A 16,785-nucleotide genomic window follows, 5' to 3' on the forward strand; every position below is an offset into this window, starting at 1 on the left:
ATTTTGAAGTAATGGAAAATATATTCATGAATAATGATTTAACTCTGTAGATCTAAACAAGATCTTTAAATAAGATGAAAATTTGACTTATAAAAAGAACAACGCTACTTTCCCGGTAATGCAATTAGCAAAAAAACAACACTCATTTTTCTTTTCCATTTTTATTAAAACATATCACAGATATGTATATTTTCAAATAAATTAGATGGTCTAGTAAATATTCAGGTATGTTCAAAGCTGTCCTAAAATACTACTGATATGAGCCTGAGTCTTTTTTCTACTAGTAACTGTGCAGCTGCCACTTGTTCTTGAGTTTATATACAATCCAAGTTTCAGAAGAAAATGCAACTGGGCACAATTTGAGAGAACAGTAATGAGACGGAGAGTCAGCGGCATGAGAGATGTCCCTGAAGACAGCAGCATCCCCTGGAAAATCTGGATCTGCAAGCGGCAAACAACAAAGAAATACAATGAACAGACTGCGCTATTTGGTGTCAATCTCCACGAGCTTGATTCATTTCAACCAAAATAGAAAGAATTAACTCATTGACAACTCATTTACTGAAATATAGGAAATAAGAGATAGATAGATAGATAGATAGATATTTCAGTTTACGGTGAGGTACTCTACGGCTCCCGCTCAGAGGACACGTCTCCGTCGGCTCCGCTGCTGGCGCTGGGATCAGCTTTAGAGCGCAGCGCTGCCTTCTCTCTGCTGGACTCAGAGGGGCCTTTTGACCGGCTTTTTTCTTTTCGCTGCTGTTGCTTCTCTTGTTTGTACAGCTGAGGCATGAAAAAGGGTAGAGGTAAACTGTTTTATGGGTTCATACAGTCCCAAAATAAGTCATGCAGTACTAAGAACTGATAAAGAATTTACAGTTTATCTAAAAGATAATATTAAGGCATCCATTGCAGCACAAATCAGAGCTAGATACCTGTTTAGGGTCTGTAGGGCCAGTAGGAGACTCCAGCTGAATGGTCACGGGTCCATCATTCTGAATAAGTACCTGCATGTTAGCACCAAACTGCCCATCTACAAGACAAAGCTGCTTGGTTTCCAACCTTTTTACTAACAGAAACTGGGAGTGTTGATGTATTAATTAACAGAAATTCATTTTGGGATTCCAGAAATTTCAAAAACTGCATATAAAAAATTTAATAAAAATACTACTTATTGACAATATAGTTATTACACTAGTTATTGAGGAGGGTAAGTGGTGTATTGAACATTTGGAATGTTTTTACTTTTTAGCATTTCATTTAAGTTAGATTGTTTTAATAGATTAAAATGTATTAGGGTTATTATTGTTAACTAACACTGAAATTTATGTAAAAAAAAATCTTTTCTCTTAACTGACAAAGTTCATAAAAAAAACGAAATAGCAATATTACAAAAAAGACAAAAAGTAGATAAAAATGACAAAAATAGCAAAAGCACAACAAAATGACTACAAATTAAACTTATATATAATTTAGCACTTTTAATGATTAAATCAATCAATTATTTAATTACCCATTCATTTATTATTATTGTAATTAAAGTAATAAATAACCACTACTCTAGCAGTCCTTTTACTACATAGCAAGTTTGAGTTAGTTTGATTAATTATTTAGTGACTAATAGTATTAAAGGAATAGTTCATTTTTCATAATTGACTCACCCCAAAACAGTTGAAATATTCTTCAAAATATCTTCAGTAGAAAAGGGTCAAACAGGATTGGAATGACATGAGAGTAAAAATGTAATTTTTGTGTGAACTATCCCTTTAATGCAGCAAAAACCTTAAGCTAATCTTAATCAGAAGAATGAAATGTTCAGGGTTTAGCTGGTCTAGCCTCACCTTTGATGAGTTCTGGTTTATACGTTTCCCTCATCTGCTCCAGCATGCGGTTGTAGAAGGGCTGAGCCAGTTCAGCTGGCATGGCGGAGTGGAAGTCAGGCTTATTTGCCTTGAGGATACACTGCAGAGTGAACTGACTCACACACAACACCTCCAGCCCTCTGTCCATCACGCTGCGGCTCCAGGCACGGCCGTTCTCATCCTCAAACAGACGCAAGTTAAGAATCTTACGCACCCTGATGAACAACATCATACTGATCAGACGTACATAAATGACATTCCCTGGTCACTGTAGGCTAAAATGGCAAAGAGCAGCATGAACATTCCTTGAAACATCTTTAAGGAAATACATTCGAAAAACAGGGTGAAATAATGACTACAGAAAATTCATTTTTGACTCACCTGTTCCTTTAAGGCCACAATGGCACTACATTGACACATTTCTATGTTTGTCCCTCAGGAGGAGAGTAAAGAAGTGCATTTACTCGAGCATTATGTTGGGGTTTGTACTTTACTACTCAGTACAGACACAAATTGTACTCAACTAATCAGCAGCAAATCAGCATATTAGAATGATTTCTGAAGGATCATGTAACACTGAATGAAAATTAAGCTTAAAATTTTATTTAATTGAAAATTAAAACTGCTTGCAGTTAAATGCCAGCAAGTCTGAAGTCATGGTGTTTGGGATGAAGAAGGATGACAGTGGTTTAACCGATTTTCTAGGTATATGGGAAACATATGTTCAGCCTAAAATAAGAAATTTAGGTGTAATTTTTGACTCTGCTCTTATGTTTGACCATCAGGTTAAAAATGTGGTAAAAAATTGTTTTTATCAGTTAAGGACTATTGCGAAAATGAAATCTTTTTGGTCTGTTCCTGATCTGGAAACAGTGATTCACGCATTCATCTCCACACGCTTGGATTACTGTAATGCTCTATATGTAGGAATTAGTCAATCTCTTATTTCAAGATTGCAGCTGGTTCAAAACGCTGCAGCGAGGCTCCTTACTGGTATTAAGAAAAGGGAGCATATTACACCTGTTTTGAAAAGGCTTCATTGGCTCCCTGTGAAATATCGGATACAGTATAAGGTTTTGTTATATGTTTATAAAGCTGTTCACGAGTTGGCCCCGGAATATATCAAGGATTTGGTGCTTATGAACTCTGGTAGATCTCAAAGGTCCTTTAATTATTTACTGCTCTTTGTTCCAAGAACTCGTCTTAAAACTAAAGGGGATCGAGCTTTTTCAGTTGTTGGCCCTAGACTGTGGAATGCTCTTCCCCCTGATATTAGATCTGCACCGTCAGTTGATGTTTTTAAAATTCGTGTGAAAACGTATTTGTATTCTGTTTCTTTTAATTCTTGACTCTGTCATTGCATATTTTGTTTTTTGTATGTTTTTTCTTGCTTTTAGATGTACAGTCCTTTGGTCTACGTTGTAGTAGAAAGGGCTATATAAATAAACGAGACTTGAGACTAAAAAAATCTAACTCACTCCAAACGTTTCAACAATAGAGTTAACTATATTTTTAACTTTCATTCTTTTTGTTTGATTTAGGCTTTCAAAGTACTTTTTTTCAGGTTATCATGACTTAAAGGGATAGTTCACCCAAAAATTTAAATTCTATCATCATTACTCACCCTAATGTCGTTCCAAACCCGTAAGACTTTCATTCATCTTTGGAACACAAATAAAGATCTTTTTAATGAAATCTGAGAGCTTTCGGTCCCTCCATTGACAGATAAGCAACTACCACTCTGACGCTTCAAAAAGTTCATATAGAGATCGTAAAACGAATCCATATGAACTGAGTGGTTTAGTCCAAACGACATTTGGAACGACAGAATTTTCATTTTAGGGTGAACTATCCCTTAAATCTTTCCTCTTTTTGTAAATTTTACTGGGCTTTCATGTCTTGTCAATCAAATTACACTCCCCGCTGAACTTTTGGCTTATGGTCATTAGTCCTAGTGACATTGTATTAGCAACAACAACCATCTTTGCCCTGAAGCTTTTACAGTGTATTGATGGATGCTGTGCTGAACTCAACACAGGTGTCAATCAAAAACAAACAACAATCAGTTGTGAAACAATTTCAGGTAACACGTGTCAGGACAAAAGTGTCAGTATCTTTGGGATACAGCACAAAAATCAAATGACACTTTTCCAAGATACACCACTTACTAAATCAATCCTACAGCCCTTATGAATGAAATCTGATCTCAATCTCAAAGAGATTGATGTAACGTTATGTATTATCTTAGAGATGAACTCATTTTGAGCAGATTTCAGTACTTACATGTAGTCAACATCTCTCTGTGTGTCCTCCACTGAGATGCCGAGTAAGACACACAGTCCTCTGCCTATGGAACTGATCTGCTCCTCCCCAACTGTTTCATAAAGTGCATGGATGACGTCATCGTACAGTAAAGTCAAAGCAACACGAGCTGTGTTATATTTAGTGCTAATCTGAACCGTTTTATCTAATGCGTAGATTTCAATGCCCGTGTATTAAATTATGAATGTGAAGTGGGGCACATTACTGACAGCATTGTGTTGTACATACTACGCCGCATTCAGTTTCATTTCAATTAATTAACCGAAAATATTACAAGGAGCGCCCAGATGACAACAGCATTCGCTACGAAATTAGGAACTTTGTGCCGTACCTGTTACACTTGCCTTCGTTACTCTTTGAATGGTCGCCTTCATTGTTTTTGTTTCCAATCATGTGTAACACTCGCAACACTTTGATCTTCCGGTGTCTACGAAGCCCCGCCCATGTGTGCGGCCGCGCGCATTGACGCGTCTTCCCCCTTGTGGACTAAAAGCACAACAACTTAAATTCAGGCGTTTGACAAGCATTTAGCATTAATTCCATTTAAAAATCCTCACTTAATTGGATACGCATATAAAAACATTAAGGCCTAGTTTCACATAAGCCAGGAGTTGGCCTTACTGGTGTGCATCTTGAGACAAAACAATGGCATATTTTAAGATACACTATATTGCCAAAAGTTTTGGGACGTCTGCCTTTACATGCACATGAACTGTGGCCATGGAAGTGATTGGAACACCTGAATTCAATGATTTGGAGGGGTGTCCCAATACTTAGTGTATAATATAGTGTATGTCAGTGTAAGTTGCTTTCAGTTCAGACTGCTCAAACATGCATTTTAGAAGATATTTTGAAAAATGTTGGTAATCAAACGGTTGACGGTGGCCATTGACTAAAATAATAGGAAAAATAAATAAATAAAAATACTATGGAAGTCAATGACCATTTAAGTCGACTTAAACTATATTTTTAAGTCTCGTCTGGGAAACTGGGCATCAAGGTTAAACCCAAAACACGACCCACTCATAAGCCGGTTTTGGCTCTCTGTTATTAAGTGCAAATGACCATCATGCAAAAACAAAACCCCCAATAATATGAAGTGAACATTGAAAAATACATTTCACACACCAACAAATGTTTAGAAAGAAGAAGTTTATCATTCATAATAGTTTCTGGAAAGTTTTTTTTTTTTTTTTTCAAACAATACTTCTAGCTCTTTTTAAAATAAAAGCTTGGGATTTTAGGTGCCAGTTAACTTAACAGATGCAATGAACACAGTATTCATTCCTGTAGAGATGTTGATTGATCCAAAAGATGATCTTTAAGATGCAAGGCATATATTCTGGTTGCACGGGAGTTTGATTCTCTTCATTTAAGCTGCAGGTGAGTTGAATTGTCCCAAATGCATTCATATCCCTTTTTAATATTATTTTAAAACGTGACAGTTAATCTTTTCGCTGGGAAAAAAAAGACTCTCAGTTTATTTCTCTTCTTCATGTTTTTCACTTTCATTTGTAGATCTGAAGAGGTTTAAAAACCTTGTGGAAAATGGCACAAAATTCTCCCTGTGGACAATGGTGGATTTCATGAGTGTCGTTTCATATTTCTTCACATTAGGTCTGTTGTCTTCCTCTTCGACGGGCATTTCAACTAAAAAAAACAAAACAATAACAACAACATGATATTATGAATATGCGCAATACAGTTTTAAAATTGACGCAACGTTGTCATTTCTTTAGTATAATAATGCCCCAGATTAAGCTGCTCTATGACAAATAAAAAAAAAACTGAGATCAACATTTATATACAACATTACTGAAAGATAAGTCAACATGTCAGTAGATGAATTGATGACAGCTGATCAGTAACGCTCTAGTGTCCTGTTATAATTCACCTGGAAGATGCTTTCCGTACGTGTATTGGTAAAATCCGTAACCAAACAGGGTCCAAATGCCAATAGCATAGACCAGCGACGCACGCTTGTTCCATAATACAGGATCCATCAGTAATATAATGTCAAAATATGAATTCAGGCTACTGGCAACAATCACAAGTACGCTGCCATATTATAACATGATGTCACTTCCGTAGAGAATGAGCGACCAATCAGAACGAGTGCCTTAAAATATGCGGGGAAAAATGGTTCCCATTTAAACTCCTGCTTACGTTTATGATTTAATTCATTAAAATAACTAACGTTAGTAAATAGCGTAATTATTCCGATGTATGATATTGTCCTGCCTAAGTAGCAATAAAAAAAGAAAAAATAATCCTGGTATCCGTTACTTATCTCCGCTCTATCCAGGATCAACCAATCGCATATTTTTTTATTTTATTTATTTTTTACATTTAATACAGCTTTATTTGAGTCAAATATAAATAAAAAAAAAATGAATCAAAACGTCTTCAGATTGGGATGCGACTCCAATATTCTGCAACCAGCCAAGCGACCCCTAGAGGGCGCAAGATTCCACTAACCGGCCTGGAGCAAACAACGTTTCCGGTCCTTTTTCTGCCGTCTTTTTAGTTCCTCTTGAAAGACTATAAAATAATTTTTAGCCTATAACATTTCATAATGCAGACTACTCATTTTTAATTAATATCTAATAATATTTTTAATATTATCTAATTATATTGTCTAATGTTCTAATCTATAGGCTAACAACAATTGTAATTTTTGATGGTAACAATTACATGTAGACATTGTTTAGAATTAAGTTACATTACAAATAACCAAGAAAAACTTTACAGTTAAATGAATGAAATGCGAAAATACAATGTATATACATTTTTTTATTGTTATTTTGATGCCACTTTTCCTCCGGTATAAAATCTTGACATAAGTAAATACAGATGCCTCAGTCATTTTAATTTGTAATTTTTTTATTTTAGATTAAGACCAGAGTTTGCACATTCAAGGTGCTCAACTTCATCTTTTGAAATGAAATAAACCTAAGTGATTCTCACTATAAATATTATGCATAGCATTAGTTCATAATTGTTGATCAAAGAAAAACTGGAATGTGGGTCACACTTCACATTTAAATTCTTTACATACAACATTCATTTAATTACAGAACTGGAGGAACAGGACTATGAAACACTGTTTCTCCCTGCACGTGAGCAGATCACAGGTACAGTTCATGAGAGCGAGAAGACTATAGATCTGTGCAATACAAAAAAAAGAAAAGAACAAACGAACATAAGGATACTCGCAAATAAGCCTTAATAGATATTTCAGTCTGAACATGCATGGGAAAGAGCAGCAAGCAACATGATAACAGAAGACATTCTCTCTTTGGGAAATCAGACGTTACAGGGGGAACGAATGAAAAGTAACACTTCCTGTTAGACAAAAACCAAACTAAATGAATTAAATAAGCAAACAAACATGACAGACAAATCATAATTACTTGAGTAGATGAGAATTAGAAAACATCTAACAACCGTTTCTCTGGAGGACCTCCTAAACAAACATGGAGATGCATTTTATCGTGTCAGGGTTGGGTATGGAAGTTTCTCCAGATAATTGGTTCAAAAGTTCTTCTCCAATCTAAATGTACATCCTTTATTGAGAAAGTTTAGGCTGAACTCGAAACAGCCAGTTTCTTGAGATGGTCCATGAAAACTTGCAGACTAACGTCATCTGTGAGGATTGGTGCTCCGGACTCCTGCAAGAGAGATTTGTAATATTTAGAAGTCAGGCATTCTTGAAAGGCCATTCATTTCAAGCATCTAAGAGAAGCACATGAAAGGGTGTGTACCTGGCCCCAGGCGTAGAGGTTGTTGTGTGTCTGGGACGGGTTGACTTTAGAGAGGAGGAAGCGGGCCTGTGAACCTCCGTGCTCGGTGTCGACGTATCTGGGCATTGGGAAGCGCGTCTGCAAGATCTCCTGAGCGTCGTCCAGAGGAGCTTGAAGAAGCTGCTTGAAGTTCTCATACTCTGGCATCTCCTGGTATCCAGCCTTCCTCCACTGAGCAATAGTCTGTGAAGATGACAATAACACCATCACTAAACTGAACCATTGAACTCTGTAAAGCCTGACGTATGAAATATGGAGCACATATACTTGAAAAATTGACAATTTTATTCAGAGCCCCAAACTGAGCAAAAATATGTAATTTGGTGCAGACGAAATTCTGATTCTGCTTATAAAGTAAATCAGTGAGAAATCTTTATAACAGTATAGCGGCTACTGACGTAAAATATATATAAATATCAGTTGCCACTCTATATCTCCCAATAATATGCGTTATTAAAATGGGATTTAAATGCTTAGTTTTATGTTCAAAGCTCTGTAGTTTTTATTATGGGGGCAAAAGTTATAATGCAATGCAATATAATGATGATTGAGAGATGAACAGATCAACATTCCTCTAAAGCATGATGTACATTGTAACATGTTTTTTCTTAAAAATGATGCATGGATAATCAAGTAAACCTAAGTTGCTTCAGTCCAGCAAGTGTTCATCTTGAAATATTACTAACAATACAAGTTATTCTTATATTTTCTTTATAAAAATAAAAGACTTCACAGCAAAAGACTCATGTACCACAACCTAAAGGTGGACGTTTTTGGAATGATACTGAATGGCCTTTTACTCGCTAAAGTAAAGCATCATACGTGCACTTCCAACAGGAAATGAGGTGACCTTTTAAAATGAAATTTTGGCCAGATTCTAAAGTCGCATGTATCCAGGAGTGCACTGCAATTAGCTCAGTTTTTGGCACTGATTTTTTTAAAGAAATCATTATCTAAAGAGGTTTGATATTATGCAAGCATTTGAATTTGTACCTCTCCATGGTAAATCACCAACTGGAAGAAGGTGTCCATCAACAGAATGCGATCGGGAAGGATGCTGCTGCTGTCCAGAAGAACAGGCTACAAAACCAAACAAATACAGGATGAGTTCAAGCTGAACTGCACTGCTCCATTGCTTCTGCTCTATAATAATGCTGGGATGGATTTATAATCACCTCTGGAGGGCCGTAGAAAGAGTACGAGTAGAGGATGGGCTGTATCATAATCAGCGACTGTGTCAGATCCTGACGCACAAAATGATGTCTGTAGTAGGACGACTCGTCCGGACTGTTATTGAACACTTGCAGGAACGGGGATCTCCTCAAGTGGAACATGAACTGTCAAGAGAAAACCGACAACTTTTAATATCAGAAATGTGACAGAGTTTTTAAAAATCACTAAAATATGCACTCCTACAACAATCATTGCCATATTTCATCAACAGTAAGCAATCGCTTGGCATAACGGCATCCAACTGATTGCAAACTTTTGCCGCATTTTGACTTTGAACATGCAATGCTAACATTTATTTAAACCATCACCTTTTTCCCCCCATTCTTAAAATTAAGACCTCTTGAAATGATAATAAAGATTTTTGTTATACCATTTAAGATATTTAAGACATCTGAACCTTAAACAAACTGACTTTTTAATCACCCGTGTAAACCTCTATTATGTAAGCGTTTAACTGAAGGAGTCAATGTTTTACCTGTGGGTAGAGTGAGAGAGATTCAGACAGTTTGAAGGAGTTCGGATCATCTTTACTGAACTGGCCAAACTTCTGACACTGAAACCAAACAACAAACACAAAAACGTGAGTGTGAAGCAACTTTTACATTCAGAATTATAATAACGGCTTAACGATTTGTCATATCGCCGCTTATGGAGGCATTGACCTACATTTCCTTCTGAATAGCTGTGATACTCACCAAGCGAATGAGCTGCCTGTCCAGCCAGCGGAGAACGTCAGGCCCCTCCTCTGACTCCGCCCTGAAAACTCCGAGCCGGGCCATGAGAACGGCAGAGGCTTCCTGATCAAATGACGACTCGATGTGCTGGATCTGGGACTGTGCGTCAGCCCAACTAGGTGTGACAACAGAAAGAACCGGTTAGTCGAGAACAGATGACGCACAAATTGAACACTCAAGAATTTGGGCTACAGAAGAGCTATTCATGGGTAAAACTACACGCATTGTCTATTTTGAGCAACAGCAAACACAAATAGCACATGGAAACATGAGATATGTCGACTGTAGATAACTTGAAGGCCACATCAAACGTTTATATCAACAAAGGAAATCTTATGAATGAAAAGGAACAACTAAGTCACTGACTTCAACACGATATCGACTGATATCAGAATTTCATGAGGTTGTAAGCTGAAACCCAGACTCACTTCCTAGCAATGGTGGTGACACGGATCCGCCGCTGTGTGTTTGAGTGCTGGTACTGTGTGACAAACTGAACAGCTCCTCTTCCACCCTGAGGAACAGGGGCGTTGTGCTATAAAAATATAACATACCAGTGTTATTTTAACATCAATGTAAATATAAGCCATCACACCCGAACAGACAATTATATGATGACATACCTGATTTACCACTTCAAAGTACATGGCCAGTGTGGTGGCAGGCGTAAGACTGCAAATCTTCCATTGACATGTTCCTCCGACGCCCATTTCCTGTGAAAAAAAAAAAAGGAGACATTCTCACATATGTGTATACATGCGTGAAGTCTTATTGGAATCCATTGCAAAACTAGCATAAGCTCTTCTGCATATATTCTTGTGACTTACATTGTCTGAAACACAGGGTCCTTTGGAGTTCAGGGACACACATGGCCCGATCGCACCCGATACCTTCAGCTCTCTTGAGGTCTGATAAGGAAAAGGCAAATGGGTTTAAGAGGTTGAATAAACAAAGGAGCATTACTTAATAGCTTACATTACTGTTCAAAAGTTTAGGGTCGGCAAGACTCTTTATGCTCACCAAGGCTGCATTGATTTGATCAGTAATATTGTAAAAAAATATTTCTATTTTAAAACGTAATTTGAAAAATCTTTACTGTCACTTTGGATCAATTTAATGCATTTTTTTTTTTCTCTAACAGACCCCAAAACTTCTAAACAGAGGTTTAAGGCCAACTATGTTACCTTCACTTCCAGAGTACCGCCAAAAGCCATGCGGAACTCTCCGTTGTAGTCTTTGCTGAAGACTCTTTGGAAGGTCTGCTTGAACAGAGACGTATTGAAGGAATCGCCCATGACAATGTGGCCCCTAAAACAAAACAAGAAATAATTTCAGCCATACTTTACATTTCACTGGAATTGTTTGGCATTAAATAAATAATCTGTTTAAATGACGTGTAAGATTATTAAACTCAATAATCTTCAATCAATGCTCACCCTGTGAGGTTGGAAAGACATTTCATCTCTAGCAGTCCCGTCTGGTCCAGCGCACAGGCGTAGATATCGACGCTGTGTCCGTTTACAGCTGCGCGGTTAGACAGAGTCTCGTAATACTAAATAGAAGTCAACAGAAATTCTTATTTAGCTTTTGAGGAATGAAACAGAATGTTTATGGATAACCGTAAATATAAAAAGTACATCACCAGATCCTTTAATTAAAGTCTGTAATCACCTTAGTGGCCTTCTTCAGATGGCGAGCGTTGTCTTTTTGGATGTCGTGCCAGGAGCGGATGGGGGTCTTCAGTTCATCTCCCACAACCATGCCGGGCCCCTGTGTTGGGGGGCCACCGGTGAACAGCATCACACGGGCTCCTGTGTTAGGAAAAGTTCCCTACGAGCAGAATGATAGAGAGAGACAATGAATGAAATGCAAACTTGTATTTAATTCTTGAGCATTCTATCCTTTTTAGGGTCACATCTTGTTTTTGGTTCATTTAGATGTGTTTGGTCCGAACCGCACCAGAGTTCGTTTGGAAGTGCATTGAGACCCCCTGAAAATATGACTTATTTGGTGCACACCAAGGTTCGGATGACAGTGTTTACACTTATTCAAATGAACCGTACTAACAGAGCAAGCACACCAGAGTTTGTTTTAATCGAACCTAAAATGCCAAGGGTAAACACACTCTAAATGGTGTATGTATTCCAGTCTAAACATTTTCAAACATCATTGTCGTCTTTTAAAGGGGGGAATAATGCATGTTAAAATTAAATCAGTCATGCTAGATTTATTATCAAACAAACCCAAGAGTGCAGTTGGTAGTCTGAGTCTGAATCTTATCTTGAGAGTTATGTAAGAATAATGATTGGGTTGAGTACTAGGTACAACTGTTCTGATATGACATGACAGCTGAAGTGGACCTTGAATCTCACAGCCAGCATTACTGACAACTCACAGCTAGACCACAGTTACAATGTAAGGGGAAAAAGGATATCTCTCCCACACAGTAGTGAACGTTAGTTCACTGAAGATGCATTTCAGAATATAATCACCTAAACTAAGTGTTTCCTGAGCTTTCCACATTTTTACATTCTCTCAATCCCTCTTCGGTCAAATACAGATTTTATTATGCCATACAAGATGAGCTTTTTAAACGAATAATGTGCTGGCTGTACCTCCAATAGTCCAATAGCAATGGAAAGGGCGATGCCTGTGGAACGCAGAGGTCTCTTTCCCTGAGGAACAGGCCAAGGGTCTCTCTGTAACTCTCCAAGCAGGTCGGTCAGGTTCATGTCCACTGCTTGCACAGGCTGCAGAAATCTAAACCAGGTGCAAAGAAAATAGAAAATGAGCACAACTGCCTTCATGTAAATCGTTTTCTTGCATGCTGAGGAGAGTGACGATTTCACAAGGTAAAATGATGATAATCTCATACCTGCAGGAAGCAGCAGCATCATGGGGGGCTAGTGGTTTGCCTTGCTGTCCAGAGGTGGCTGGTTTCATCAGTCCCAGCATCTCCTGCAAACACATGACGCACCCGATTAATTTCACTGAAAACTCTGGATTTATACCCTCACTTGTTGGCTTTTTTAGGAATGGTAAATCAAACACGATAAAGAAAGATCACTGACCTGTATCTGTTTGGGTGAAAGCTCCTTTGTGCCACGGAAGACGAAGCTCTTGGCAATACCCTCACAGCTGAGCTCATGGACCTGAACCATACGGCCGAAGGTGATGAGACCCACCAGGGCGTTGGGTGGCAAGAGACTCAGAGACATCTGTAGGGATTCTTTTAGGGCCTGGAGGTCTTCCTCCTCCAGACATGTGTCCACCACATACAGGAAGATGAGAGGGGTTGGAGGTCCACGCTGAAGAGAAATACACCAGGTTATTTCTGAGGGATCATGTGACACTGAAGACTGGAGTACTGATGCTTTACTATATCAAATTAGAAAAAGCTAAAGGAGAATTTCACAGTATTACTGTTTTACAGTATTTCTAAATAAATGTAGTGAGAATAGGAGACATTTAAAACATCTTACTGTTCATATTGACAGGAAGGACACATATAAAAGTTTTAAAAGGTCACAAATGGGTCACTTATTTAAATTCACTGATAGTATCAATACACAGAACGACAACGTGGCTTTTGACAAGCATCTGTCTGTGAGCTAAAGGAGTTGTAGCTAATCTATATGTTTGTACAATACAATGTCTATGTACACTACAGAGTAAACAGAGTAAATGTAAATTTACCTGCACTATGTACTCAATGGTGGAGAACTGAGGCATTAGTTCTGCGGGCTGGTTCACTTCTGAAATGCCTGCGTATGATGGGGGAAACTGTGAAGAAACAGATGAATATTTACTTGCAGTGACAAGTGTGACTGATGCTAGAGAATCACATGGATCAAAGCCAAGAATGACAATGAGTTTATTCAGTAATGTATTCTTACAGAGTTTCTCTGGAAGCAGAAGTTGCAGGCCCATATCTTGGCTCTGAAGTCCACTTGACTACAAAAAGAAAGCAAGTGTTAAATGGGCTGAAGTTGTCTAAGATGAACCCTTTCATAAAGCAAGACATTAGCACATGAAGAGAAACAATCGTCTTCCTTCATTCACAGCAGTTAAAAGCAACAATTAGCAGTTCACTAACCTGACCCAATTAACATACCAAATGACAATGTGAGTAAATAACTCTTTATAGACTGTTTTAACATTTTAATAAGCTCTGGGATAATGTGATTAGCAAGACTGTGGAAAACTATAGGAAAGGACCAAATCTCCACTTGAGCAAAGCACTATTTTACTAACCCTAAATTAAAAAAGTCAAAACCAAAATTTTGTGTCACAACAAATGTTGTGTTGTGCTTTATTGTGGTTATAAATTGACGGCAACAACAATATGATAAAAGACACCAACGTTCAATTAAAAAGACAGAATGACCTGTTCTTCTGCTGACTGTTAGCTTAATTCCAGCAATTCCAGTCCACCGACTAATTAGTCATTCAGATATCATGATTAAATGTCATATTATTATTAATCTATAATGGCCACACACTGTACAAACAAACAGAACTCAACACTGCTTGGAAAAGTGATTCAGTCCTTACCAGAGCGGGTTGAGTACGGCTTTGCAATTGGCCCGGCTGCACAGTACGGGCTCGTACTGGACGGGAGGCAGGTCCGGTCTCTCTTTGAGAGGAGTGTAAAGGCAGGACACAGGAACCACAAGCCGTGTGGCCTCCAGGCGACTGGAAGGCCAGAGGTTCCAGCTGCAGCGTACTCCATCACGATCCTCGTTCTGTTGGATGAACTCTTGGTAGGTCGCCATGACAGTGTGAACAACTGTGAACGACCAGCAAGAGCGAAATGAGCAAACAGTGAGCAGGGAAGTCTTTTTAACCCTAAACCACACCTAATGGGTTGTGTCTCCAAACTGGACGGGTAGGATAGCAGAGCCTAAAATTAAAAGCAAATACCTGAGTGACAAGTACAATTTCGCCCATGTCAGCAATGTGAACGGAAATTGCATTCTTTTATTTTCGTTCTGACGAAGGAATTCTTTCACGCAACTGGCATCTTTGAACAAGAGTGGTTATCTACGCCAAACCCAAACGTCATTAAGAAGGTGTTGATCAGAGATTTGCGTAGATGATTTGAGGAGCACCCCTGATGCTATTTTTAAGACACACTTGTCCTAGAATACCTAAACTCTCAGACAAAAATTTACAAAAGCCGTCACTAGGGCAGCCCTTTTTCAAAAGGTACTAATGTGTACTATTTAGATATACTACCTTAATATGTACCCTTAAGGGGTAAATAAGGTACAAAGGTGTAACTTTTGAAAGGGTACTTCCCCAGTGACATCTTTTATACATTGTTTCGGAGTACGTACTCAACTCAAGCCACAGGTTTGCTGACTAGACACAAAACGAAGTATTAGAGAAGACTTTAACCTCTGATAACCCTAAACCAGAGGGATCCCTGGAAATGCTAAATCATGGTCCAATACCAGTATTGACTGTTTGATTACACAATGATAGAGTTTCCAGGCAGGCATGAACTCACTGTTCCATGACACTAGCCATGACAAAAGTCACAAAATAAGAAACAACTAACGTTACTAGGGTAACATTATGAATGAGTACAACAAACTGTTAATGGTCAGCAAAGTAGACACATCAATAACAACTGATTGAAGGTTCTTAAATGTATTGTATTGGTGTTAATACTTTACAATAGTACGTATTATAGTAAATAAAAACATCTGCATGACGCCACGCTAACATTTTAGTGGCTAAACTCGCGCTTGATTATTTCATCACACTTTCATTATTACACCACATCAAAATGAAAGCAAGATATACAACAGAAATATCATTTAAAATAGATTGTCCTTAACATTATTGCCGAAACACACTGCCAAATAACGTTACATCCGTGTAGCTGACCGGTTAACACACTCACATAAACTGACTTCCGTTAACCTAATCCGGGGTCTGCGATTTGAATCTAACACATCACCGGGCCCCATTTCATTCCTAAAACACGGCGATAGACGTACCTTTTTAATCAATGAGGATTTTGATCCAGGCTGTAATAAATAATATATAATAATCGTGATCACACCACCATTGACAAGTGAAAATGACTTCGTCGTGCAGGATTCGCCCCGGCCGGTGTTCCTGGAGCTCAGAAGAGAGTGACGTGTTACTACACACTCGGTGCGCAACGATTGGCTGCTTCCGTCTAACGTCAAGAGAACGTTACGCCGCAGTGTCGAATTTCTGTGCGTACATGCGTAGATGCAGCGTAGGATGCAAATGAGTTCTGCGTAAACACCTGTGACCACAAATTTCTCGCATACTTTCGGATACTTTCCATGCCGTGAAATAAAAAGGGCTAGGCAATGTATTATATTAATTATATTATATTATATTATATTATATTATATTATATTATATTATATTATATTATAAAAACTAGCATTGTATTATATTATATTATAAAAAATAGCATTTAGTACTGAAATCTGTTTATTAATATTGATGGATTCATATAGTATGTAAATAAGTGCATTTTAATCAGATGTGCCAAATTTGATCGTTTTAAAAGTGTACATGGATAAAGCCACAGTAAAAAGAATCTTGTCTAATGTTTAATTTAATATGGTTTTATTTAGAGTAAAACATTAGGTCAATGGGGAAAATGTCACTGAATGCTAAATAAAAAAACTGGTCAGTTGATATAATTAATATTATAATATTATTAAGTAGGCTAATTCTATATTTTCTATATCTGTCTCAGAGGGAAGTGTAGCTAATATGTTTTTAATGAAAAATGCATACAATTCAGCTTTGAAAACACACTCTAAAAACTGAAACTAT

The 16,785-nt window shown here is 37.8% G+C and overlaps 2 protein-coding genes and 1 long non-coding RNA gene across 3 annotated transcripts; all 3 read right to left on the reverse strand.

Annotated features, from left to right (window-relative positions):
• Nucleotides 1–145: 145 nt before the first annotated feature.
• On the reverse strand, nt 146–4,672 carry dtd1 (D-aminoacyl-tRNA deacylase 1). The gene is made up of 6 exons (XM_082190350.1): nt 4,516–4,672; nt 4,146–4,236; nt 1,842–2,077; nt 936–1,033; nt 617–783; nt 146–441 (listed from the first exon to the last, which is right to left on the reverse strand). Exons 1-5 carry the CDS (start codon nt 4,556–4,558, stop codon nt 628–630), a joined length of 624 nt encoding a protein of 207 aa, XP_082046476.1. The 5' UTR covers nt 4,559–4,672; the 3' UTR covers nt 146–441; nt 617–627.
• Nucleotides 4,673–5,319: 647 nt separating this feature from the next.
• Nucleotides 5,320–6,366, reverse strand: LOC309513900. The gene is made up of 2 exons (XR_014211554.1): nt 6,079–6,366; nt 5,320–5,834 (listed from the first exon to the last, which is right to left on the reverse strand). It is a non-coding gene; the product is annotated as an uncharacterized lncRNA (long non-coding RNA).
• A 683-nt stretch (nt 6,367–7,049) lies between these two features.
• Nucleotides 7,050–16,119, reverse strand: sec23b (SEC23 homolog B, coat complex II component). The gene is made up of 19 exons (XM_082137329.1): nt 15,963–16,119; nt 14,509–14,743; nt 13,851–13,908; nt 13,651–13,737; nt 13,026–13,262; nt 12,830–12,912; nt 12,570–12,714; nt 11,626–11,784; nt 11,391–11,506; nt 11,139–11,262; nt 10,782–10,862; nt 10,578–10,667; nt 10,383–10,489; nt 9,916–10,069; nt 9,696–9,773; nt 9,163–9,324; nt 8,981–9,067; nt 7,949–8,170; nt 7,050–7,855 (listed from the first exon to the last, which is right to left on the reverse strand). Exons 2-19 carry the CDS (start codon nt 14,727–14,729, stop codon nt 7,766–7,768), a joined length of 2,301 nt encoding a protein of 766 aa, XP_081993455.1. The 5' UTR covers nt 14,730–14,743; nt 15,963–16,119; the 3' UTR covers nt 7,050–7,765.
• Nucleotides 16,120–16,785: the final 666 nt, after the last annotated feature.

The sequence above is a fragment of the Leuciscus leuciscus genome, assembly GCF_965113295.1.
Source record: "Leuciscus leuciscus genome assembly, chromosome: 14".
Taxonomy (NCBI): domain Eukaryota; kingdom Metazoa; phylum Chordata; class Actinopteri; order Cypriniformes; family Leuciscidae; genus Leuciscus; species Leuciscus leuciscus.